Below are 27,475 nucleotides of genomic sequence, written 5' to 3'. Positions count from 1 at the left end.
GAAAGAAAAATGTGTGAGCTTTCTATCTGACCTTATCGGAGGAAGAAAAATGGTTTCTAGAAAATGGTTTCTCGGGAGACGAGTTTGTGATTTCCTTCCCATGAGGGCTTGAGCCGGGGAAATGCCGTTGGGACCGGGCGTGTCACGGTACGACAGTAAGGCAAGGTAGGGATCAGGACCTTTGAAGAGCAAGTCTTTCACTGTGTGTACCATGCGCTCTGCCTCTCCGTTGCTCTGCGGGTACCTCGGGCTGCTGGTCTCGTGACGGAAGCCGTATGACCACGCAAACTCTGCTAACTCGTTGGACACAAATTGCGGTCCGTTGTCGGTCCGGATGATGTCTGGTATGCCAAAATGGGCAATACAGCTCTTGATCGCCGAGATGACTGCTGGCGCCGTGGTGGACCCCATGGAGACTACTTCAGGAAACCTGGAATAACAATCAACAATCAGGACGTAATCGCGCCCTCTAAGTTGAAACAGATCGATGCCAAGGTGCTGCCATGGTCTGTGGGGTGTCACCGTGGACAACATAGGCTCAGAACGCTGAGCTCGAGTTTTGGCGCATATGGCACATTGCGTCACCTAACTGTAACATGCTCAACATGCATGTTACAGTTAGGCCACCAAACAGACTCCCTGGCCCATTCTTGGCAGCGCTGCACTCCCTGATGCCCTTCGTGTAATAGGGCGAGAATGCCTTGATGCAAGGCTGAAGGAATGACAAGTCGTCGGTCGAGCAGAAGGATGCCGTCATATGTGCTCAATCTGTCTCTCTCCTTCCAAAATGGAGCGATTTGCAGTGGCACCTTGTTTTTGTCTGGCCATCCTTTCGTGCAATACTTCATGACCGCAGAGCAGACTCCAGCTTGGGCTTGGTGTATCCAGACATCTTCTAGCCGTCTTGCTACAAGAGGCGGTAATTCCTTCAACACTTCACTGACAAACAACTCCAGGGTGTCTACCATGTGAGTAGCTGGCAAATCAGAGGGAGCTCATGACAAAGTGTCCGCCGTAGCTAAGCGCTTTCCAGGTACATATTTCACCACGTACTGATATCGCATCAGTTTTATCCGCATTCATTGTATGCGAGGCGGCACGATTTCTAGGTCCTTGTTACCCAGAAGGGTGACCAGAGGAAGGTGGTCTGTCTCTACCTCGAAGCTTAGGCCTCAAAGGAATTGGTCGTACTGTGAAATGGTCCAAGTCACCGCGAGACCTTCTTTTTCTGTTTGACTATAACGTGCTTCTGTCGGAGTAAGTGCCCTTGAAGCATATGCTACAGCCCGTCGAGTACCTTCAGGCCGGTCCTGTAGCAGTACAGCTCCCAGACCGTAGGAGCTGGCATCTGCAGATACTACAGTGTGGTAGGAAGAATCGTATTTTGCCATGCATGTGTCGGAACTCAACAGCAACTTGAGGCGTGAGAAGGTTTTTTCTTGACTGGGACTCCAAGTCCAGGCGGTGTTCTTGTTTAGGAGGGAACGAATGGGCTCCGTAATGTCGGACAAGTGAGGTATGAACCGTGCGACGTGATTGGTCATTCCCAGCAATCGTCGTACTCCGCTGACGTCGGACGGTGGCGGCAGATCTCTGACAGCCTTCACCTTGTCCGGGTCTGGCGAGATCCCGTCCGCCCCAATCACTACTCCAAGGAACTTGACCGAACTGACCCGAAACGCACACTTCTTTTCGTTAAGGGTGACACCCTCCTCCTCAAGGTGAGCTAGGACTGCAGCCAGACGCTCATCATGCTGTTGACAATCTTTCCCGAAGATTAGAATGTCATCAATCAGGTTCACGACTCCAGGCAAGCGCTCAAGAAGCCTCGATATTAACTGCTGGAAATACTCCGGTGCCGTGGCTATACCAAAAGGGAGCCTCTTGTAACAGTACCGGCCGAACGGCGTTATAAATGTCGTGAGCTCCTGGCTGTCGGCGCTAAGCTTCACCTGATGGAAACTAGGCCGCGCATCCAACTTGGAGAATACTCGCGCTCCACCCAACCGGCCGAGGATCTGTTCCACTGTCGGCAAGATGAAGCGCTCCCTTCCGATGAATTCGTTCAGCTTCATCAGATCGACGCAGATTCTGTAGCCGCCTGATGATTTGGGCATGACTTCAAGCCCGAAGCACCACTCAGTTGGGGTCGCTACCTTCCTTATGACGTCCTGCGACTCTAGGTCGTCTAGCTCTTTCTTGACAACGTCGTTTAAAGGAATTGGAATCCGCCTTGGAGCGCTCAGGGAAAATGGACGAGCGCCAGGTTTAACGCGAATACGATATTCGGTTTGCCGAAATTTTCCCAACCCTTGGAAAATCTTGACTGGGGAGGAATGAACGCACTCGGCAGAATCCAGGAAGTGAACCACACCGAGGGCTTCAATTGCAGGGAGCCCAAGCAGGTGAGTGCGCTGACGTTCAACCACGTACAAGGTCTGCACTGTGGACTTATCACCCCACTGTAAGGTTGCTTCAAACGTACCAAGAACGTGCAGACTCTGTTCGCCAGGGCCCAAGACTTCTCCTTCAACTTCATCCAGCAACCGCGGTTGGCCTGGGAAAGACGGCGAAACAACAGAGACTTCCGCACCAGAGTCTATCTTAAACTCGGCCGGGTGCCCGTTCACTAGTATGTCTATGTACATTGCTCGTCGTGAATCCACGTTGTGATGTTCGATGGAACCCAGTCGCTCATTTGCGTTCTTCTTCGTGCACACTTCGGCAAAATGTCCCAGCTTTCTACAGTAGTGGCAAACTGATTTTCTGGCTGGGCAGTCTTTTCGAGAGTGACGCTGTCGTCCACAAAAGCCACACGATAACCTAGCCGGGTGCTCAGACTGGTTGCGGAAACGTGGCGAAGAAGTGGGTGTATCGTTTTGCCGAGCCGAGTCGATATTTAGCGTTTCAGCAAGAGTGTTATCCATAGTCAATCTAGCGCGTGATAACCACTCTTTTTCTGCGTCCTCGTGTATGCGGGCTTGGCACAGTGCTTCCTCAGTGGTAAGTTTTGTGCACCGGCACAATTGATCAGACAGTTTCTCGTCACATATGCCTACGATGATTCTGTCGCAAACAAGGCGGTCCTCGACAAGCGGGCTGTTATAGCTGCAGCGCTTTACCAGGTTGCGTAATGCCGAAAAAAAGTCATCCACAGATTCGCCTGGCTGCTGAGTGCGGCGGCGGAAACGACGACTTTCGTATATCTCATTTACTGGATGCACGAAGTGCGAATCCAGCTTTTCTTTGACGGCAGTGAAAGAAAGCGCTTCCGGTGTTGACACCCCCAAGGACGAAAGAATGGTCCTGGCTTGCGGTCCCATACAGTAAAGAAGCGTCCGTACCTGGGCTTCGTCGCCGGCGCTGTGGAGGCCGGCCACGAAAGCGTAATCCTTGAACGTAGAAATCCACGTTGGCCATTCTCCCGGGTTTGAAAACGTGAAGTTCTCCGGTGGGCGCAGACCAGATACGCCAGCATGAACGATGTGCACTTTCGCTTCGGTGGTCTCGGCGGGGGTGGATTCTGTGTCAGGCATGCCGGTGTTAACGGCGGGATCCCACTTCTGACACCATGTACTGCACAAGAGCCGAGGGACGAGGCGGACTACTGGCAAGGTGGAAACCAAAACAATGTTTATTTCCACTCCCCAAAGCCCCTCATAAATACTAGGTCATATCAGAATGTAGCGCCACCTTGTATAAACAGGTGGCAACTTCTACAGTGAGGAAAACTGACGAAAAGATTTGCTCTGCCAAGTAGACATTTGTACCACTGAGTACACTCAGTGAACTAAGTGTTCATGAGATGTGCACAAGGGACAAAAGGGAACTAATTGCATATTATATGGTCACCCTTCAGAGTTAAGGTTATGAAGGATGAACTTCATCTACTGCTACAGAGTGGGCATGGCATTCCGTGAAAATTTGCAGTGAAATAACCACTGAAATGTTTTCTCAGCTTATGAACTTGTACAAGCTTGCAGTGAGCTGACCTGTCCCTGTCTCTGCTCTTGATGAAGCCGTGCTTCAGCATCCTCTTCTGATGAGCCAGGGTCCTCGTGTAGCAGCAAGTTATCACGCGACGGGTTGGCCGCATCACCCAGCCTGGAAGCTTGATGCTAAGGAATTGTGCTGTCCTCAACAGCTAGCAAATCACATATAAGCAAAAGCATGATGCTTAACAAAGCAAGAAAAGTGATGCCACGAGTCAAGGATACATCTGGCGGAAGTGGCATTTTTTGGTCCGATGAAACAGTCGGGCCAATTGAGCAAACTTCCGTCTTGATGCTGCGACAGAGGATGAAAGGAAAGCAAGAAGTCACACAGGAGTACATTAGCATAAGTAATAAGCAAACTGGACATGTAAAATTTTCACAGACAGCATTCTTTATTTATGCTTACGGTCACATGTTGTTACGGGAACATTGCGTTGCTGTAAATGCTATACATTAATTGCTGCATAGGTCGCGATCTTCAAAATTTTTGCGCTTATTCTGTCTTTTCCAACATCTTATCAAGAACGCCATCTTCTTCAACATACATCCAACTCGCATATTCTACATGTTCATACACCTACCAGTAGCAATCTACTGTGATGAAGACGATGGAACAAATAAAAATTCAAGACACTTCATCAGCAAGCTTATACAGTCGACTTGTGTTAATTCGACCCTGATGGGTCTGACGAAATCAATTCAATTATTTGGTGGCTAAATTAAACAAGATGCATAAAAAGGTAAGAACATGCCGCTAATTCATTTGGCAGTACTTGCCTGAATCAAATGTGCGCCCACTTTCTATGCGTCCAAAGTAGAGAACTAACATAGAGATATAATTAAAGCTACTAAACAAATTTGACATCTAATATACAGCCTATTTTTTAACAACAAAAAAGAAAAAAAAAAAACAGTGGCGGCCGATTTTTTAAAAGGTCAGCTTCGCCGCAATACACCCGCGCTATGCTGCGAAACATACAAACGCCACGAACGCGGTTATTGGTCAAATTTTCTAGGGGAAAAAATGAGCGCATTATAATCGGGCAAACACCTTAATAAGCTATTGTGAGCTACTGTTATTGCTTGGAAATGTTCCTGGGGCATGCAGGCGTTTTCGACGAGGTGAGTTCAACACATCCCCCAAAGCTGTGCCAGGCGTGCAGGCCTGCTGACTGGCCACGTTCGAATCCGGCGAAGGCCAATTCTAGGATCGGAATAACAAAAGCCCACAGAAATGTATGGGCGCTGGCCGGGATAATCGAATTAACAGAAGTCTGATTAACGGATGTCTAGCTGTGTATGTCCCAATACAAAGAGAGAACCCAGTAATGGCAGGACAGACAGCTAACAGTCAACAAGCCCAATGCCACCTTTGCAGAGTGAATCGGTGTTAAAATGAGTGGACGAGGATCGAAAACTATATGAAATATATACCATTTGCTTTACTGGAAGTAGCTGAAACTGTGGCAGAGGACAGTACGTCTAAGTGCACTAATTAGTCATGTAGCTAAACAAAATGCACTAAAATTTCGACTATTCAGTTCAAATAGGCGGTTCAGCATGATTCAAAACCTGTAGCTGCAACCAAATAAAATGCAGTCAGACCTCCATCTAATAAACATGGATATAACAAATTATTTGATATAACGAAGTAAAGTATAAATAGTGGTTGGTGGTGCTTTATTTCAGTGCAGTATTCGATCTACTCATATAACAAAGCCATAAGAGCATGGCTCCAGATAAGCATTCTGGTAGTGAACACTTCATTCAGTCAGCAAAAGCAACCTGAACTGCCACATTCCGTCCAGTGGCTTGGCTGGCCTGCAACCGGCAAGCCAGCAAGCCGATCCCGTGTCAATGCATTAATTACGTTATGTGGTAACAGTGATGAAAAGGGCATTTATAATTTAGCGTTTCTTACACGTAGCACATCGGCATGGCTTGCCGCTACCGCGACATAAAAGAAAGACAATTTGCTAGGACGCAGATGGTATCATGCTTGACCACGGCAGGTCTCGAGGAGTGCGCGCGCTTCTCTTCTTACGGCCTTCGCAATGGGGTCTGTTTCCGCCTCCCACCGCACCGCGGTGGGGTCGCCACTGCCCCACTGCTCCGCCGCTGCGACCGCCGTTCACGCGGAAGAAGGACGCGCGCCCGCTCCAAGTCCGTCCCGCGTGAGTGGTAACCGTCAGGCCCTGATATTTCACCCCTATGCATTATGCAAGGACCGCGCAATCAGCCTCTTCGAGATGACAGCTAAGAGTTATAAACAACGGAATAACTACCGCGCGCCATCGCGTGCTCTTCTTCAGTATGACTGCATGGTCGCATGAGGCTTTGGTACACTCACGTCAACACTTTCTACCCGTTAAATTTGGAGAGAAACAAATCTATCAGCCTCTTCAGTTTGCCTACTGACGGGTTTTAACCAGTGTGTAGAATTATAAGCGACCTGAAGCGTTTATATGACAGATTTCTAAGAATTCCGAAGTGTATAAAATATAGCTCCTGAAATCTCAAGCGCTGCCGTTTTTGTTTTGCACGAAAGCGGATTTAGCATGAATTCATGACGCTGGACGGATTCAGAGAAACGAAAACAAATTTATTCACAGCTCAATTCAAGGTGTCCAATGCGGTGCGCTCAGATCCATAACTTCAACTTCAAACGTAGTCACTCGCGAGGAAATGCCGGCTGCAAACCACACTCGATGTAAACCACACTTGTCGTCTAAGACGAAATTTTCTCTGGAGATGTTTTTGAGCCACTTTGCAAACAGTTCTGAATCACTCGGGAATTGATGAAAAGAAACGCCCTGAGTCTTACCCAACTGCGACTTGCAAAGCGGTACGCACCAGTACACCATCGCCACGTTGGATGATCAACGGCGGGCAATAAACACCGTCGCACAGCAAATAACTTAATCCGTGGAAGAAACGGGTAGAAACGTGCACCAGTGCTCACAACACTAAAGGCCACGCTGCCTGCCGGCACACAGTGCGATGAGAGCACTCCCCGTCCAAGAGAGAAATATGCGAGGCTCGGAAAAGAAAGCAAGCGCAGACCAACAGTGACGTTTGCGCTTCGCACATAAGAGGGAAGTCAAGCTGGCAGGCTTTTCTGCACATTGTTAAGAATTCGGACCTTGGGAGGATCCTTAGAAAACCAACGTAAAGGCGGATGAGTCGGAATTCGAGACATAATTCGACACGCAGCTGCGAGGAATGCCGTTCGCGGAAGCAGCGGCGACAATGGCGTCGTCAGGTAGCCGAGTCAGGAGACGATACCCCCTATTCCTGACAATGTGGCGAGAAAAAGAAAGCAATGAATATGGCGGCATTGAAACTTATATGAATCCGCCGCGATGGTTCACTGGTTGGAGTGCTAGGCTACTGAGCCATTTCTATGAAATCTATCTATTATAACACGTGAACGGAGTTTTCTATCTATGAAAACTCCCTTCACGTGTGAACTGCTGACAAAGCTGACACGTAGATAAATCATTTGCTTTTTGTTTTCTTTCGTTTCGGTGAATCGTTGAACAAGAAGCAGCGGAAAAACAGCACGAAACCAGGCGATCGTCGCCCGCCGCCGCAGAAGCAGGCGGGCAGAGAGCGGTCCCTAGCAGTTAGGGTACAGTGCTCTAGAATATGGGTAGTGGATTCAGGGAGCGGCCGCCGGTGAGGCGGCTTGTGTCGACGGTAACAGATGGCGCCACGAGAGCACAGGCTGTAGGTACTGTAGGAGAGGTGACAGGAATAAGCGCAAGAGTCAAATTAAGTCAGACATAGGGTTCATTAACATGCAAGGTGGCAGAAATAGGCTTAAATGGGAGGAAATCGAAGAACAACTAAGGCAGGAGAACTTAATGGTTTATGGGTTTGTAGAGACACATCTTAGGGACATGGAACAACCGCCCTGTAACCCTGATTATGCTTGGGAATACTGCAACAGAGTGCAGGGTAGCAGAAAGGGTGGGGGAATTGGAGCATTCATTCATAAAAATACAAATTGGCAAAGGGTCAAACAGGAATGCAAGGAGCATTTATGGCTAGAAGGAAAAGTAGCAGGGGCGAAAACACTTCTGGGCTTTGTATACCTTTGGACAGGATCAAATGCTAAAGAGGAAAACAAAAAAATGTTGGACTGTATGGACGACCGCACGCCAAGTTTCATCCTAGACGCCAGCGCTCGTTTCTCCCCTGGCGGAACGATTTCATCTCCAACGGGTGTAGGTTTCCGCCGCCGCTTCCCTTATTAGCGGTCGTGCCCGCGTTCAGTTCGCGCTGCGCGCGACACGTCTCTTGTTTGCGACGGCGCCTCTTCGGATGACCGGAAATTATTATTGCGTTGTTTACTGTCACGACAGCAATGTAAACACGAAAGGGTTGATGCCACCAGTGAAATTCTGCCGATTCACAAGAAAATGGTACGAAAAAAGCAGACGACAGACATGGATTACTGCGGTGCGCCGAGTTAAGTAAACAACTGGCAAACGAAGCGAGCGCGTTCATTAATCACTCCTGAGTGTATGACGGTTTTTATATGTAACCCACATGAATTTAATAATTACTCGGTACATAATTCTTTTATTCATATAAAAACTTTGAGTTGTTCGACGAGCGCTTGTCCTGTCTTCTTTCTCGTGTTTCGTTTGTGTGTGCGCTGCCAAAAAATGGAAACCACTTCTGTTGTATGCGCTAGCAGTGGCCGAAGTTCACGCGTGCCGAGAAATTGAATACATGCACGATGCATTGAACATGACCGGAGTTCATTCCCGCTTCACCACTGCATCGCTCGATCGACTTACTGGACGATACACGCCCGCGTCTTGGTCGCGACGGCATTCCTGAAGCAGGAATGATTACTAATACTTTCAACTTCCGTCTCTTGGGCACTGTTAAAAAATGGCCAAGCTGTCTACATTGCTGCCTCTATTCCATATTGTAGGGGACATACTAGTTAAAGTTGTGTGCGCATGTCGTACTTGTGCTATGCAGCGATATATTTTTTATTTCCGCACAGTGTCGATGGAAGTCCGTTGTCGCCATCAGAGACAACACGGATTTGTAGCAAACATTGTGAGACACTGCAAAAATGACTTTAGCTCGTGTGTGCCGCATCGTATGTGCTGACGATTTTTCCAGCGGCACATACGATGTCGTTTACAATTACCTGCTCAGCGTCACTTACACGGTTAAACAGACGCTGCCCTTTTGCAGCCATAAAAATAATTGTCAATCGTACCGATCTTCTTAAAGGCAAATAGAAGCGTGTACAGTCTGTTTCACACTTAGGGGAAAACTCGGAACGTATTGCATCGCGATGCGGCAAGCAATGGAGTCGTGCGGTGGCAGCAGCTCGAGCAGGCGCAGACGCTCGAGGGGCGAGTCGTGATCTGCGTCGTCTGCTACGGCGGCGCGCGCTGGCCGCATTGTCGGGAAGCGGGCTACTGTCAGGGGCAGTGCACCGATTTCATCGGTACTGCGGGAGCTGAGCTTATATTCTTTACTAAACGTTGTGCGAAGCCAAACTCCGAGCCTTCATTGGCGATAATGGAGTTCCACAAACTTCTTTTGACAGCATGCTTCGTTTGTTCTTTCGAAAGGCCGGGGTACTGAGCGCGTGCACGTATATTTCTTCACTCTGTGTGCTACCGTAATAAGCAGTGACAAGACGCACCAAGATGTGCGCGCAACGTGCTCAGTCTTTGTTTGACTCGAAAGCAAAACAAAGCCCTCAACAATGATAACTATGGGGGTCGAACACGATGAAACAAATGGATACGATTAAAGGAACGTTTTAGGTTAAGACAATGAGCCGGAAGTGATTTTTCTCGACAATCATTCACTATACCAGGCAGACCCTGCCCGCCGGCGGTGAATCGGACACGTCACGCTCGGAACCTTAGTTAGTATCTCGTCATGTTCCCAGCGGCAGCGATGACAGCGCTCATCCTGGAAGGCAGTGAAGTGTAGAATGACTTGATCAGGGATGTCTTCATTCGCAACACGTCTCAGTCGCTGACAATGGTGGATCGAAGCCTATCCTCGGGGGCGACTGATAGAGGGGATGTTGCGCCAATGATACTTTCAACGAGCCCCAGACATTTTAAATGATGTTGGCGCGCGGGGATTCAGGCGGCCACTACAAGAGAGTGACTGCGCGTTCTTCCGGCAGTTCTTGCACAACAGGAGCAGTGTGGATCGGCGACCTATCGCGTTAGAATATACAGTCGCCTTCCATAAACGGGCCGTCAAGAGTGTATGGAATCAGTACGTCGTCTATGACTGCCCTGCACCTTTCAGCGATGAACTTATCTTCGAGGCGTATCAGTGGGCGTCGCACAACGCTTAGTAAAGAATACCGGCTCATTTCACGCAGTAACCATGAGATCGGCGCCCTGCAACTGACAGTAGAACGCTTCCCGACAATGCGGCCAGCGCGCGCCGCCGTAGCAGACGACGCCGTTCAAGACCCCGCCCCTCGAGCAGCTGCGCGAGCTGCTGCCGCCGCCTGACTCAAGCGCTCGCCGCATCGCGATGCAACGCGCTCGAGTTCACTAAATGTGAAACAGACTGTAAATCGCCCTTCGAATGAAATGTCCACGCGCACCCACGTAGGCACACACCGCGCGCGGCACGAAAGGTGCCCAAACACGCGCAGTGCAGGAGGCAGTCAAGGCGGTGCGAACGAGAGATGGGAGAGGGGTACCACCCGCTATTAGAATTTTGCTTCGCATGCGGCGCTCTCAACGCCGGCGCAGCAGCGCCGCTCTCGGTGCCGTTCTTGTCCATAGCAGCGGACATCAATGAGCTAGGAAAAGGATGTGAAGTAATTGTATTAGGAGACATGAATGCGCATGTTGAAGATATGGATGGGTACACAGACTCCACAGGTAACATGCTGCTGGATATGTGTGAGAGGCTTAACTTAGTTGTCTGTAACTCTACTGAAAAGTGTGACGGGATCATAACATGGGAGGTAGGGGGTCGACACTCGACAATAGATTATGCGTTGATGTCACATAGGACGTACGATAGATTAGGAGCCATGATTATAGATGAACAGGGCTCCAGAAGTATAGGTAGCGACCACAAACGTATCAAGTTGAGTTTTAAGAGGGAAACTAAAGCACGAACGACGCGCGAGGAAACGCCAGATGTGATTTTTTACTCAGAAGACGAAGTGGAAATAACGGCCAAACAAATTGAAGAGGAAATATCAGAGAGTACTGAAACTGATTGGACTTACCCAAAGTTAATGAGACTATTTGAGCGTGAGCTAGGTAAGGCGCGAGTCAGGAAAACAAGGCAAGGGATACGAAAACTCAAGAGCTGGTGGGATGAAGAGGTTAAGAAGGCCATAAAGAAACGTCAGGAAGCCTCCAGGGAACACAGGTATTCCAAAAGTAAGGGAGAACCTGAAGCAGAAGTAGAGAGGAAATGGGTAAACTACCTAAAATGCAAAAGGGAAGCATCTTATTTGATCAACGAGAAAATCAAGACAAAAGGGTCCCAATGGCTGTCAAAAATAAGCAATAAAAAAGATAAACAGGCAGCTAGAAAATTCTGGCAACATCTGAACTCCTTGGGTAATAGGACAAGCCTAGAGCAGAGGTATATAGTAACAGCTCAAGGTACTCGGTTAGAAGGAGAGGCGGCAATGCAGCATATAGGAACCATGATGCGGGAAAAATTTACAAAACAGACAAATGGTACATGCAGTACGTCGGAGAGGGATAGCCCGGTCAACCCACTGCTTTCGCTTGGACAAAAAGAGTGGGAAAGGGCGGAGAAGAGGGTACCAAGTAGCACATCGGCAGGCCCCGATGGTATTCCAATTATGTTAATAAAGAAATTGGGCCCGAAATCTAAGAAAGCATTGAGGGAGGTGGTGAGCAAAATGCTAGTGGATGGTAAAGTACCTGGCGAATGGAGGCTAAGTAGGATGAGAATGATATATAAGGGAAAGGGGGACAAAGCTGACATAAATAACTACCGGCCTATAACAGTGACGTCAGTGGTTTACAGGGTGGTTATGCAGATTATAAAGGACAGACTGCAGGCATGGGTAGAGAACGAGGGGGTACTTGGAGAGCTACAAAATGGGTTCCGGAAGCATAGGAGGCTAGACGACAATCTGTTCTCGCTAACACAGTGCATTGAAATAGCTGAAAAGGAACACAGACCCCTATGGCTGGCTTTTTTGGACATCAAGGGAGCCTATGACAGTGTACTTCAAGAGGGCTTGTGGGGCATTCTGGAAACTTTAGGAGTGCAAGATGGAGTAACCAATTTCTTAAAAGATATCTATAAAGGTAACCGGGTGATTATACAATGGGAAAAGCAGGTTTCGGAGCCTGTGATGATTCGGCGGGGGCTTAGGCAGGGGTGCCCATTGTCACCTCTGATGTTTATGCTGTACCTACAAGGTCTAGAGGCCAAAATACAGCAAAGCGGACTCGGCTTCAATCTATCATTTCTCAAGCAAGGAAAATTGATTGAACAGTCATTACCAGGACTGATGTACGCGGATGATATTGTATTAATGGCTGACAATGCAGAAGATCTGCAGGAATTAATGGTTATATGTGGTACAGAAGGAGACAGGTTAGGCTTGAAGTTTAGCAAAGAAAAATCAGAAGTCATGATTTTTAATGATAACAGTTGCGGCGAGCATAAGATACAGGAGGCCACGCTGGAGATAGTCGATAAATACAAGTACCTTGGGGTGTGGATAAATAATGGCATTGAGTATCTGACAGAGTACGAAAAATATCTAACGACTAAAGGTAACAGAAGTGCAGCGATTATGAAGAGTAGGGCACTGTGGAACTACAATAGGTACGAGGTAGTACGAGGGATATGGAAGGGGGTAATGGTACCAGGCCTGACTTTTGCCAATGCAGTTCTATGTATTAGAACAGAGACCCGGCAACAGTTGGAAATTAGGCAACGTGGTGTGGGTAGGCTCGCTCTGGGAGCACATGGCAAGACACCAAATCTTGGAGTGCAGGGGGATCTGGGATGGTCTTCTTTCGAGGGCAGAGAGGCTAGTAGCAAGATAGCATTTGAGGAGCGATTGAGAAAAATGGGGGAAATTCGGTGGGCTAGGAAGGTTTTCAGTTACTTATACACGAGGAATGTTGACACGAGGTGGAGGAAGCGAACTAGAAAATTGACAAGCAAATACTTGGGCAGTAGCGGGGGAACAAGTAAGGAATCATCTGTCAAGAAAAAGGTTAAGGAGGCAGAGAGGGGTATGTGGAGTACAGAGATGCAAACCAAATCGGCATTGGAGACATACAGGACGTTTAAGCAAGAAATAGCCAAAGAAAATATTTACGATAACTCTAAGGGAAGCTCATTGTTGTTCGAAGCCAGGACAGGTGTACTGAGGACTAAAACGTACCGAGCCAGATACCAGGAGATAGATTTGGTGTGCGAGGCGTGTAGAGAGGAGGAGGAAACGGCGGAACACGTGATACTTGCTTGTAAACAACTTCACCCTGCAGTTGAATCTAACGGGGAACTATTCAAAGCCTTGGGTTTTAAAGACAGTGAAAGTAGAATAGACTTTGAACAGGTAGAAATAACTAAACGGAGGCTATCTGATTGGTGGACAATATCAACGCAAAAGTAAAGGAGTAAATACATAGGTATGCATGCATATAGAACCATTAAAGGCTAGGTGGCGCGCGCCGCCGCCGCCCGATTCAAAGGGTTGAGCCACAATCATCCATCCATCCATCCATCCTGTATGAAATGCGGCGCGCCGCGCCTGCGCGCTGTGCATAGAATCGTCGGAGAAATAAACAAGGCTCTGTCTTTTAAAACAGGTCCTACAAATAGGTGAGGCTGTACACAGATATTGTCGGCGAATCAAGAGAATTAGATGTAGCAGTAGCCAACAGCCGATAGCGCGGTGGTGCGGACGAGCGGCCCCGTTAATGCTTCGCAACGCTGATCGCGCTCTTTTGCAGGTGCGGCTCCCACATTTCAACGTTAGTGCATAGTAGTATTATCGCCGCCCACAGGAAAGGATGAGTAAAGGGAGAGGAATAAACATTCTACCGATCATCGGGGTTATCCAGCGGCCAACTCGAAGCTGTCGGCAAACGTGGCCGAGCGTACTCCAGCTTGAGCCATCGGAAGTGCTTTAATTAGTAGAGGGGCGGGGGAACAAGAAATTAGAATTAAAAAGAAAAACGCTTCACTTAGAGACCGTTGTGTCTACCACGAACTATATGCGAATGCGATAATTTTAAGTGTGGTATGTATGCCCCTGTTTTCATTGTTCTGATGCATGCATTTTTTTTTCTTCAAAACGATGGGTCAATTGCCGCCGATGTATAAACGCTGATGAATGCAAGACAAGACAATATAACTTTTAGAAAATAAAGCACTCCTTTATTGCAGCGCTCCAACTATGCACAGTGTGAAACATATTCTTGAATTCTTCAAAGGAATGCCGTGTTTTCTTGTTTACACAGTACATTTAGCCGCGCGACTATGAGCACTTGCCCATCTTAGCATGAAGCTTCTTTTTCCTGCGAGCTTCTCGCGATTCATTGATTGCTTTAACATAAAAATGCAGCCTTGTCAAAACATAAAACTTGACAATGCTGGCTGTGAGCGCTTCTGAGTGCTGGCTGCACCCTACACCACATGAAATCTGAGATTTGCCCCAGCACCATATCTACTATGCTGTTACTGCACAGCTTTTTCTGAGTAAAAAAAGTTGTGAAAAGGTTTTCCAGCCTTCTCACCGTCAAAAAAAGCACACAGGATGGGTAGAGCAACCCTCCTTTGTCACAAATTGCAGTAAACTCACTGTCCTGGCTTTCCTCATTTGGCGCCTGTAGAAGCAAGTTTTTGCATTCGACATACAGCCACTGCGTGCAATGAACTTGCGCGCTACATAACCTGCCATGTAGTGTATCGTCGTGTAATCTGATGTAGTGTATTGTGTAGTGTATTGTAGAGCGATGCGTCCCGTTTCTACTAAGTGGCCACAAATGTGCGCACTATATGCGGCGCCGGGCCCATCATCGCGTGAAAGCATCACCACCCGCTCTGACTCCACGCATCGATTTTCGCCCATTCTTAGCTTGCAGTACACAGTCCCACTGCAATCAGGTATGCCATGGCAACTCCAGTATTCTGAAGGAACATCCAGCCTAGAAAAATCGCCCGGCGCAGTTGCTTCGTCAACTTCACAAGGGTATTGGTCGTTCACCAACGCGATACTCTCAGTGTCCATGTCCGGACACCTCGATTCCTTGTTAACGTCGGAATCATTACTTTGTGGCCTTTTCGCTTCATTAGGATATGTACTTGTGCTTTTCCTCTTTCTAGGTGGTCCCTGTAGCGGCGTTTTCTTTGACAGATAGCTCGGTGCGTTTGGCAGCAAAGTTCGCACCGCATGTAAAAGTTCCGGCTTTTCACGCTGGATGCGGACATCTTTGCCGCCAACGCTGTGTATAAAGTCCCTCACAATGCATGAGGGCTCGAAATGTAGTTCACACACAGAGCAGGTTTCGTCCAAAACCTTATCTTTTCGATGAAGGTTGCGTTCCCACTGCTTGCGTTCGTTCTCATCCTTTGGTACAGCGAAGAGCGACGGCTGATCGCCTTTCGTCCACTGGTAACCCGTTTTGCATCCGGGAGCAAACAACGTCGTTGATGCCGACGATTCGGCATGACCGTTGTCTTGGCGCCGCGAACTCACAAAGAGGAAAAATGCACTGCACAAAAAGCAACAAAGAGCTGAAGGCAGCTTGGCGGGACTGCTAGCCGCGCGCGCGGGCGCGCCGAGTCTACAGGATGGATGGATGGATGGATGATTGTGGCTCAACCCTTTGAATCGGGCGGCGGCGCCGCGCGCCACCTAGCCTTTAATGGTTCTATATGCATGCATACCTATGTATTTACTCCTTTACTTTTGCGTTGATATTGTCCACCAATCAGATAGCCTCCGTTTAGTTATTTCTACCTGTTCAAAGTCTATTCTACTTTCACTGTCTTTAAAACCCAAGGCTTTGAATAGTTCCCCGTTAGATTCAACTGCAGGGTGAAGTTGTTTACAAGCAAGTATCAGGTGTTCCGCCGTTTCCTCCTCCTCTCTACACGCCTCGCACACCAAATCTATCTCCTGGTATCTGGCTCGGTACGTTTTAGTCCTCAGTACACCTGTCCTGGCTTCGAACAACAATGAGCTTCCCTTAGAGTTATCGTAAATATTTTCTTTGGCTATTTCTTGCTTAAACGTCCTGTATGTCTCCAATGCCGATTTGGTTTGCATCTCTGTACTCCACATACCCCTCTCTGCCTCCTTAACCTTTTTCTTGACAGATGATTCCTTACTTGTTCCCCCGCTACTTCCCAAGTATTTGCTTGTCAATTTTCTAGTTCGCTTCCTCCACCTCGTGTCAACATTTCTCGTGTATAAGTAACTGAAAACCTTCCTAGCCCACCGAATTTCCCCCATTTTTCTCAATCGCTCCTCAAATGCTATCTTGCTACTAGCCTCTCTGCCCTCGAAAGAAGACCATCCCAGATCCCCCTGCACTCCAAGATTTGGTGTCTTGCCATGTGCTCCCAGAGCGAGCCTACCCACACCACGTTGCCTAATTTCCAACTGTTGCCGGGTCTCTGTTCTAATACATAGAACCGCATTGGCAAAAGTCAGGCCTGGTACCATTACCCCCTTCCATATCCCTCGTACTACCTCGTACCTATTGTAGTTCCACAGTGCCCTACTCTTCATAATCGCTGCACTTCTGTTACCTTTAGTCGTTAGATATTTTTCGTACTCTGTCAGATACTCAATGCCATTATTTATCCACACCCCAAGGTACTTGTATTTATCGACTATCTCCAGCGTGGCCTCCTGTATCTTATGCTCGCCGCAACTGTTATCATTAAAAATCATGACTGCTGATTTTTCTTTGCTAAACTTCAAGCCTAACCTGTCTCCTTCTGTACCACATATGTCCATTAATTCCTGCAGATCTTCTGCATTGTCAGCCATTAATACAATATCATCCGCGTACATCAGTCCTGGTAATGACTGTTCAATCAATTTTCCTTGCTTGAGAAATGATAGGTTGAAGCCGAGTCCGCTTTGCTGTATTTTGGCCTCTAGACATTGTAGGTACAGCATAAACATCAGAGGTGACAATGGGCACCCCTGCCTAAGCCCCCGCCGAATCATCACAGGCTCCGAAACCTGCTTTTCCCATTGTATAATCACCCGGTTACCTTCATAGATATCTTTTAAGAAATTGGTTACTCCATCTCGCACTCCTAAAGTTTCCAGAATGCCCCACAAGCCCTCTTACAACAGCGCCACCGCTTACACCCGGGACCTGTCGACACTCGCCGCCTCACCGCATCGCATGGAGCGCGCCGGCTCCCGAACCCACTACCGCTAGGGTGCCTCGATGCCTGCCCGGGCGCGGCGGGCAGGCATCGAGGCACCCTACTAGCAGTAGGCTCGTCGCGCCCCTGGCGGCGGCGAAGGGCGTAACTGTTGGAGAAAAACTTCCATTGCTTCCGCGGCGAATGCGAAGGCCGTAAGAAGGAAAGCGCGCGCTCCCCTAGAGACCGGCCGTGGCTTGACTTTGCTTTTTATGGATATTATCACCATTTCTTTTCCTGCCGTTATCAGGATGTGTGTTTATAACGAGTATAGGATGCAAATAAATTATTTTCGTACTGAATATGGCTTTGTTATAATGATAAGAAGAAGGGGAACTGAGGGGCTTAATTTCTGTTTAGTTGCAGCAAATCTGTTGGCTTTGTGTGATTCATTAAAATAAAACTACTACCTCAAAAATTTACTTCAAAAGCATGTCGTGTCCTGATATTTGTATTTGTAGTACCAGGGTGTCTATCAAGTTGACATTTCCAAATTCCCCGAGTTTTCCAGGTTTTTCCTGAGTGCCATTGCGAAATTCCCTGAGTGATGCAGAACTCAGGGAATGTCAAGACGGGCTGGAACCATATCGCCCGATGCTGTCACTCTTTAGGAAGCATATGAAAAAAATTTTTTAAAACAACCGACTTAATCCAATTTGAATACTAAGGAGTAGTGTTTACGTTATTCGAAAAAAGAATAGAAGGGAGGGGTTAGTAAAATGCACAGCAAATAAAATGTCTCTGAAAGAAACTGCAAATCGAGTCAGACATTCTCAAATACAAATAAAAAGGAGATGCATACAGAAGCAAATATTTTCGAATATGAGCTATTTATACTGTCACGTGGTGGTTACGTTGAAGAACACCACGTGACAGTATAAATAGAACCACCAGAACCAGAAATAGACGCCGCCAGAACCACGTCCTGGCGGCGTCTTCCAATGCGAAGAAGACATGTCGCAATTTGTCGTCGCTATTCCAGCTGTTGAATGCAGCGACCCTCTCATACGTCTCAAGGCAGGTTTTCCGGTCCTCGAATATTGAACCGCAGAACGTCGGAGGCTCCCTGGGCTGCTGCAGCACGATGGGGGATGCTGGGGCTGCCATTGAAGTGGCTATAGAGGCTATAAAGTGGCCTTGGCCACAATCTTCTTGGTCTTCTCAGGTAGAAGTCCGTGCTTGGATCACGGCTTGTCGGGGGCGTCCGGTACATGAACTAAAAGCACCTCCACCAGATGTCACGTGGTGATGACGTTGAAGAACACGCAATACTGTGAAAGACAAAACTAACTTTTACTGGCCGAACCTGTGCCCACAAAAACAGGCTACACTTATAGCACGATAGTGACGAACACGGTCGGCGATCATCGAAAATCTGATCAACGGGTCAAGCGCGTCGGCTTTTATACATCAATCGTCGAACGTTCCAGACTAATCGCTGGGACCAGCGTGTCTTCCACAAAGTTCTACACTATTCGTGTCGCGCACACATGCGATCAGATTACACAAAGTTCGGTCACAGACAGCGGATAGAAGCATCGATAACATGCCAGAAACTTCCGATACATGTAGGCGCGTCCTGCGCTGTGCGATAACATTTGTTACGCGGTGAAACGTGTCGCCCGATAAAAACAAGTACACGTGTCAATACCCCCCTCTTGAAAAGCATCGACCCGATGCTGCAAACGAAAGTAATAAAAAAAAAACCCGTAGCAAAAAAATACAACAAAATAAGGAAAGTTCGTCAGCGTCCGTAAAAGGGTTTAAGACGGACCACGTGGACTACTTCAGATCGTGCACGGCGCCGCTGTGAATGCGAAATGCCGTCTGGCACGACCTCCTAGTCCAGTGTGCCAATACGTCGGATGACCTTGTAGGGTCCGAAATAGCGTCGCAATAGTTTCTCACTCAGTCCTCGTCGGCGTATCGAGGTCCATAACCAAACACGGTCACCGGGCTGGTACTCGACGAAGCGTCGTCGGAGGTTGTAGTTTCGGCTGTCGGTACGCCGCTGGTTCTTGATACTGTTGCGTACTCCAGGGTAGCGTACCGTACTGCTGCCGAGAAGTAGCGACGCCTGCCTATCGAAGCTCGACCGACATTACTTATTGGGTAGCGTGGCGTTGTCGGCGAGCTGCAGGAATCCGGTAGATCATGGCGACCAAGCGAGGGCGAGACGATTTGCTAGTGCGAAACTTGCACTGTTTATTCAAAGGTAGTTGAAAGAAAATAAGGAGAGCATGAAGAACTATCAAGTATGAAGTCTCTCAAAGTACATTTCGGAGCCCTTTAAATAGGCTCTCTACAAGTGTGGCCGGGATCTTGCTTCTGTCGAGGACATGTGACAGGCACGGAGAGAGGGCCCCTCCTCCTGCAATACCGAGCACGGGCAGGAGAAGTCGATCCTCTCATCGAAGAATCCGGGGAGAAGGTCGGGTGAATGACCTCTCCGGCGCCGTGGGGTCCGGCCAGTAGAGGGTAAGGACATGACGTATCACCCACGGTGCCACGACCATGAGAGGTGAAGGGGATGAGGTAGCACCCACGGTGCCACGACCATGAGAGGGTAAGGGGGGACGATCTGTCGCCCGTGGGCTCCGGCCCAGAGGGTAGAGTGAATGACCTGCCGCCACGTGGTGTCAGACGCCAATCCTAACAATAAGTAGCCGGGCGAGCTGTCGGGCTTCTTCGGCACGCTGGAGATGGGCAGCGACGTTAAGATTCTCCGGCAGCATGGCGTCGAGCGTCGTCGTCGGGTTCCTGCTGTAAACCAAATTGAACGGCGCGATTTGTGTTGTTTCTTGCACCGCCGTGTTGTAAGCGAAAGTTACATATGGCAGGACCACGTCCCACGTCTTGTGCTCGACGTCGACGTACATTGCTAGCATGACGGCGAGGGTCTTGTTCAGGCGCTCCGCGAGACCATTCGTTTGCGGATGATAGGTAGTTGTCCTCCTGTGGCTTGTCTGGCTGTATTGCAGAATGGCCTGGGTGAGCTCTGCTGTAAAAGCCGTTCCTCTGTCGGTGATGAGAACTTCTGGGGCAACATGTCACAGCAGGATGTTCTCGACGAAAAATTTCGCCACTTCAGCTGCGCTGCCTTTTGGTAGAGCTTTAGTTTCAGCGACCAGTAATACCTCTCCTGTATCCTCGACAGCGTCCGGGAGAATCCGAGGTGCCCAGCGGTTGGATCGTCGTGTAGGGCGTGCAGTACTTCTGGACGCAGCGCTGACGGTACAACAAGAAGGTAGCAGGCGTGGACTGGGGAGAAGTTCTTCTTCACGAGCAGGTTGTTTTGCAGCGTGAACGAAGACAACCCATGCTTAAATGCCCTAGGGACAACGTCGGTGTTCCCTTCGAAATACTCGATGAGGCCTTTTAGCTCTGGGTCTGCCCGTTGTTGTTTGGTGAAGTCTTCCGCGCTTATTATTCCAAGGAAGGCGTCGTCGTCCTCGTCGTCTTGTGGCGGGGGATCGATAGGGGCGTGTGATAAGCAGTCGGCGTCAGGGTACGTGTTTTCTTCCGGACTTGTATATTACGGTATTAGCATTATGCTATCCAAGATATTCCAACAATCAACTGATGAATCCACACTGCCATCCGACTGGAAAGTCGGAAAGGTGGTTCCAGTTTATAAATCTGGAAGTAAAAATTCACCCCTAAACTACCGCCCGATCTCACCAACTAGTATCCCGTGTAAAATCCTCAACATGTTCTTTACACATAGTTAATTTCCTTGATGCCAACTCGTTCTTTTCGAAGGCTCAACATGGTTTCTGCCGATCTCTTTCCTGCGAAGCACAGTTGGGTTCCTTTACACACAAGCTGCATACAATTCTTGATCGTTGCTCTATAGCTGACTGTGTCTTTCTAGATTTCGCACAAGCTTTTGAAAAAGTTTGCCACAGTTTGCTTCTCTTTAAATTAAGCAAACTGAACATTGATAGGAAACTTCTCTCCTGGATCGAATATTTTCTAACCGGACGCTCACAGTTCGTGTCTGCTAACACTTATAATTCCCCGTTGTGGCCAGTTCCTTCTGGCGTGCCCCAAGGTTCAGTGCTCGGCCCTCTCCTGTTTCTCATTTATATTAATGACTTGCCGCAACGTGTGACCTCCAACATTCACTTATTCGCCGACGATTGCGTAGTCTTCCGAGAAATTATTGACCAAAATAATGTTACGATCCTTCAAAACGATATCAACTGTATATTGTCACGTGGTGGTGACGTTGAAGAACACAGTAGCAATACTGTGAAGGACAAAACTAACTTTTATTGGGCGAACCTGTGCCCACAAAAACAGGCTGCACTCATAGCACAACGATAGCGGCCAACACGGTCAGCGATCGTCAAAAATCTGATCAGCGGGTCCAGCGCGTCGGCTTTTATACAGCAGTCATCGAATGTTCCAGATTAATCGTTGGGACCCGCGTGCCTTCCACGTAGTTCTACACCATTAATATTTGGGGTTTTACGTGCCAAAACCACTTTCTGATTATGAGGCACGCCGTAGTGGAGGACTCCGGAAATTTTGACCACCTGGGGTTCTTTAACGTGCACCTAAATCTAAGCACACGGGTGTTTTCGCATTTCGCCCCCGTCGAAATGCGGCCGCCGTGGCCGGGATTCGATCCCGCGACCTCGTGCTCAGCAGCCCAACACCATAGCCACTGAGCAACCACGGCGGGTTTCTACACCATTCGCGTCATGCGATGAAATCAGATAACACAAGGTTCGGCGACAAACAGACAGCGGATAGAAGCATCGATAACTTTCCAGAAACTTCGGATACATGCAGGCGCGTCCCGCGCTGTGCGATAAGATTTGTTAGGCAGCGAAACGTGGTCGCCCGATAAATATGAGTACACGTGTCAATATCTAACTGGTGTGAAGTCTGATGGAACTCAACGCAACAAAATGTAAGGTATTACGCATCTCCCGTACAACTTCTTGCCCCATTTCCTACTTGCTCGAGAATTCCGCTCTCGAATCCGTAACATCCTATTGCTACTTAGGTGTCCACATAACTTCCTCTCCTTCTTGGTCTCTTCATATTAACGAAATAATTAGCAATGCAAACCGCTCGTTAGGTTACCTCCGGCAGAATTTTTCATCTGCTCCTGTTTCTTTAAAACTCCTCCTTTACAAATCTTTAGTCCGAAGTAAACTCGAATATGCCTCTTAAATCTAGGACCCCAGCACTGCTATATCAACCTCTGCCCTCGAGCTTGTCCAAAATAACTCTGTCCGCTTCATTCTAGGAAACTACAGTCGTACTGCTAGTATCACTTTAATGAAAGAGTCCCTACAGCTTGCGTCTCTCGCCTGTCGCCGCAAGTTTTCTCGCCTAAGTCTCTTCCACAAGATATACTACAGTCCCGCCCTACACAACGACCTTATTCTTCCGCCACCATACATTTCCCCTCGTTTCGATCATGCACAAAAGGTAGGAATAATGTCGTGCTTAACGCAAACATGTTATCAATCATTTGTACCCCACACCTCACAGGACTGGAACCACCTTCCTGGAGCAGTCACGTCCACTGTTCACTATTCCCAGTTTCATAATGTTATAAACACAAGTGTATTGCAATGTAACTAACCAACTATGCAATTATATTTGTTATCGGTCAATTCCTTGAATTTTTGTTGCTTCCCGCAATTATCTCATCGTTTTAGCTAACATTGTATTAGCAGAAGAAAAACCTGTATAGTAGTGTCTTTTCCTGTATGTTCCACTTCCCTCTGTAATGCATCTGGCCCTGAAGGTAATACTAATAAATAAATAAAAATAAATACGGTGACGTCATATTCTTGCAGTCTGAGGCTCCATTGCGCCAGCCGTCCTGAAGGGTCCTTTAAGTTAGCTAGCCACCAAAACGCGTGATGGTCGCTGACGACTTTGAATGGCCCGCCATAGAGGTAAGGGCAGAATTTTGCTGTAGCCCAAATGATGGCGAGGCATTCCTTTTCAGTCGTAGAATAATTACATTCTGCCGTTGACAGCGACCGGCTAGCAGAAGATATCACCCGTTCAAGTCCGTCTTTCATATGGACTAGGACGGCACCAAGGCCTAAGCTACTGGCGTCAGTGTGGATTTCGGTATCGGCGTACTCGTCGAAGTGTGCAAGTACCGGTGGCGACTGCGTGCGTCGTTTTAGTTCTTGAAATGCGTCGGCCTGCGGCGTTTCCCACTTGAACTCGACGTCACATTTGGTTAGATGTGTTCGCGGCTCCGCGATACGTGAAAAGTCTTTGACAAAGCGCCTATAGTAGGCACACATGCCAAGGAATCTGCACACTGCCTTCTTGTCGATTGGCTGCGGGAACTTTGCGATGGTAGCTGTCTTCTGAGGGTCGGGGCGTACTCCATATTTGCTGAGGACGCGGCCTAGGAATAGAAGCTCATCGTAAGCGAAGTGGCACTTTTCCGGCTCCAGAGTGAGCCCTGATGACTTGATGGCCTCAAACACTGTCGCAAGCCGCCTAAGGGGATCGTCGAAATGTCCGGCGAAGACAACGACGTCATCCAAATAAACAAGACACCTCTGCCACTTCAATCCTGCTAACACCGTGTCCATGACACGCTGAAACGTTGCAGGCGCCGAGCACAGTCCGAATGGCATGACCTTGAACTCATAGAGGCCGTCTGGAGTGATGAAGGCGGTCTTTTCGCGATCTCTCTCGTCGACTTCTATTTGCCAGTAGCCAGACTTGAGGTCCATCGACGATAAGTATTTAGCGTTGCAGAGCCGATCTAATGCGCCCTCTATCCGTGGAAGGGGGTACATGACCTTCTTCGTGACCTTGTTCAGTCGACGATAATCGACGCAGAAGCATAGGGTCCCGTCCTTTATCTTCACCAGGACTACAGGAGATACCCACGGGCTTTTCGACGGCTGGATGATGTCGTCGCGCAGCATTTCGTCGACTTGTTGCCTAATAGCTTCACGTTCTCGCGTCGAAACTCGGTAAGGGCTCTGGCGGAGTGGTCGAGCGCATTCTTCGGTTATGATGCAATGCTTTGCAAATGGTGTTTGTCGAATCCTCGATGACATCGAAAAGAAGTCTTTGTATCGTTGGAGAATACTTCTGATGTGTTGCTGCTTACTCATAGGAAGACTTGGATTTACGTTGAAGTCTGGTTCGGAGACTATGCTCATCGGAGTAGATGCGGTAGAATCCGAGAGGACAAAGGCATTGCTGGGTTCCAGAATTTCCTGTATGTACGCGATTGTCGTGCCCTTGTCGATGTGCTTGAACTCTTGGCTGAAGTTGGTTAGCATAACTTCCGCTTTCCTTCCGTGGAGTCGAGCGATCCTCCTTGCGACGCAAATTTCACGGTCGAGCAGTAGATGTTGGTCGCCCTCGATGATGCCTTCTACGTCAGCGGGTGTTTCGGTGCCGACGGAAATAATAATGATGGAGCGCGACAGGATGCTCACTTGATATTTGAGCACACTCAAGGCATGGTGACTACGAGAGCTCTCCGGCGGTATCACTCGATCTTCCGATAGCGTTATCGACTTCGACTTCAGGTCGATGATTGCGCCGTGTTAGTTCAGGAAGTCCATGCCGAGAATGATGTCTCGTGAACACTGTTAGGGGATAACGAAGGTGGCAGGGTAAGCCCGGTCATGAACGGTAATTCTCGCCGTGCAGATTCTAGTCGGCGTGATGGGGTGTCCTCCAGCGGTCCGAATTTGAGGGCCTTCCCATGCAGTTTTAACTTTCTTCAACTGGGCGGCGATGTGTCCACTCATTACGGAGTAATCGGCGCCTGTGTCCACTAAGGCGGTAACTGTGTGGCCGTCGATAAGCAGGTCGAGGTCGGTGGTTCTTTGTCTGGCGTTGCAGTTAGGTCTTGGCGTCGGATCATGGCTGCGTCGTGTTGAACTGAAGTTGGAACGTCGCGTCATGTCGGCTTTCGTCGGTGTAGTCTTGGCTTTCTGACTTCGTCGGGACGGCGGCGTGTCGTTATTATGTCGTCGAGATGGTCTCTTCGTTGTCTTCGTCGGCGGCGGAGGATCTTCGTCAGTTCAACAAACAGCAACCGCACCTCCATCGGTTGCTGCTTTTAGTTTGCCGGATATGGGCTCGCAGAGCGGCCCCTGGTTGGGCCGGTGTATGGTCGGCGCTGCGGCGACAGGTAGCGGCCCGGTGACAGCGAACGGGACGGTCGTCGAGGGCTCCACTGAGTGGCGGTGAGGTAGTAGGCGATATCGCGAGGTTCGCCAATCTGTAGTCGTGGCGCGTTAACCGCGAACCCTCAGAGTCCCATCTCCCAGTATGGGCATCGACGGTAGATGTGCCCGGCTTCTCTGCAGTGATAGCAAAGCGGACAATGGTCGGGGGCGCGCCAAACATCAGTCTTCCTTGGAATGCTGCGTGGGGCGATGGGTTGGCGTGATGGCGGCGGGGGGTGGTGGCGGACGACGGTACTGTGCCGTCACTGGGCCCTGCCGTGGGCGCGGAAGGGGTACGTGACGGCGGACTACAGCGGCGTATGTCATCGCTTGCGGCTGAGGCTGCGGCGATTCAGGGGCTACTCCGAGTTGTTTTTGGAGCTCCTCACGGACGGCGCCGGCAATTGAAGCCACTTGAGGCTGTGATGAAGGGAACAGCTTTTGTAGCTCCTCCCGCACGACCGCTCGGATAGTCTCACGCAGGTCGTCGGTGGCCAGTGACTGAGCCCCGGCGTAGTTTGTCAAGTTAGTGCGGCGGTTGAATTGCCAGTTCCGCATTTCCAGTGTCTTCTCTATGCTGGTGGCCTCGCGAAGAAACTCGTCGAGGGTCTTCGGTATGGTATCAACTACGTCCAGGGCTAGTTCGCCGTGCGCCTGAATAGGCGCTCCACGCAGAGACGCCAAGTCTCTCGGTGGGCTCCGTACCATTTCGGTGAAAAGTTCCTCCTTTACACCACGTATCAGAAGGCGTGGTGTAAGACTTTCTTTTCCTCAGACGTTTCCGGGTCGGCGTGGCAGAATAGGCGGTTCATTTCTTATGTAAAAATTGCGGTAGTCTCATTAGGCAGCTGCACTCGGGTTTCTAGTAGTGCTTGGGCTTGTTCTCAGCGTACAACGCTTGTTAATGTCTACAGGAAGCCGGTTCGGAAAAGGTCCCAGGTCGTTAAGGTGGCTTCTCGGTTTTCGAACCACGTCCTGGAGGCGTCTTCCAATGCGAAGAAGACATGTCGCAATTTGTCGTCGCTATTCCAGCTGTTGAATGCAGCGACCCTCTCATACGTCTCAAGGCAGGTTTTCCGGTCCTCGAATATTGAACCGCAGAACGTCGGAGGCTCCCTGGGCTGCTGCAGCACGATGGGGTATGCTGGGGCTGCCATTGAAGTGGCCTTGGCCACAATCTTCTTGGTCTTCTCAGGTAGAAGTCCGCGCCTGGATCACGGCTTGTCAGGGGCGTCCGGTACATGAACGAAAAGCACCTCCACCAGATGTCACGTGGTGATGACGTTGAAGAACACAGTAGCAATACTGTGAAAGACAAAACTAACTTTTATTGGGCAAACCTGTGCCCACAAAAACAGGCTACACTTACAGCACAACGATAGCGGTGAACACGGTCGGCGATCATCGAAAATCTGACGAACGGGTCAAGCGCGTCGGCTTTTATATAGCAGTCATCGAGTGTTCCAGACTAATCGCTGGGACCCGCGTGTCTTCCACAAAGTTCTACACTATTCGTGTTGCGCACACATGCGATCAGATTACACAAAGTTTGGTCACAGACAGCGGATGGAAGCGTCGATAACATTCCAGAAAGTTCCGTTACATGCAGGTGCGTCCTGCGCTGTGCGATAACATTTGTTAGGCGGTGAAACGTGTCACCTGATAAAGACAAAGAAGTACACGTGTCAATACCAACTGATAGCAAACTCAGTGGTATGAGGCCCGAATTTTGTCACAATTGAGAGTCTCTCTCAACAGCTCGTAAGTCAACCTCAACTGTCCTGACATACTCTCAGCCCGTGCAAGACACCTCAGTGTTTCACTGCTTAAAGAGTTTATTTTGGTTTGTATGAGAGGGCACCTGCATCT

At 49.0% G+C, this 27,475-nt stretch overlaps 1 protein-coding gene across 2 annotated transcripts in view; it reads right to left on the bottom strand.

Annotated features, from left to right (window-relative positions):
* LOC142576753 (CUE domain-containing protein 1) overlaps positions 1-27,475 on the bottom strand; it is a 146,490-nt gene that overhangs the window by 21,138 nt on the left and 97,877 nt on the right. For both annotated transcript variants that reach the window (XM_075687031.1, XM_075687032.1), the window contains 2 exons: positions 4,218-4,287; positions 3,993-4,104 (listed from right to left, as the gene is read on the bottom strand). In XM_075687031.1, coding sequence (XP_075543146.1) covers positions 3,993-4,104; positions 4,218-4,287 — 182 coding nt within the window. The remainder of the gene's footprint in view (positions 1-3,992; positions 4,105-4,217; positions 4,288-27,475) is intronic.

This window comes from Dermacentor variabilis, chromosome 3 (assembly GCF_050947875.1).
Source record: "Dermacentor variabilis isolate Ectoservices chromosome 3, ASM5094787v1, whole genome shotgun sequence".
Taxonomy (NCBI): Eukaryota; Metazoa; Arthropoda; class Arachnida; order Ixodida; family Ixodidae; genus Dermacentor; species Dermacentor variabilis.
The sequence above is the reverse complement of the archived record's forward strand: the minus strand, read 5'-3'. Positions and strand labels throughout refer to the sequence as shown.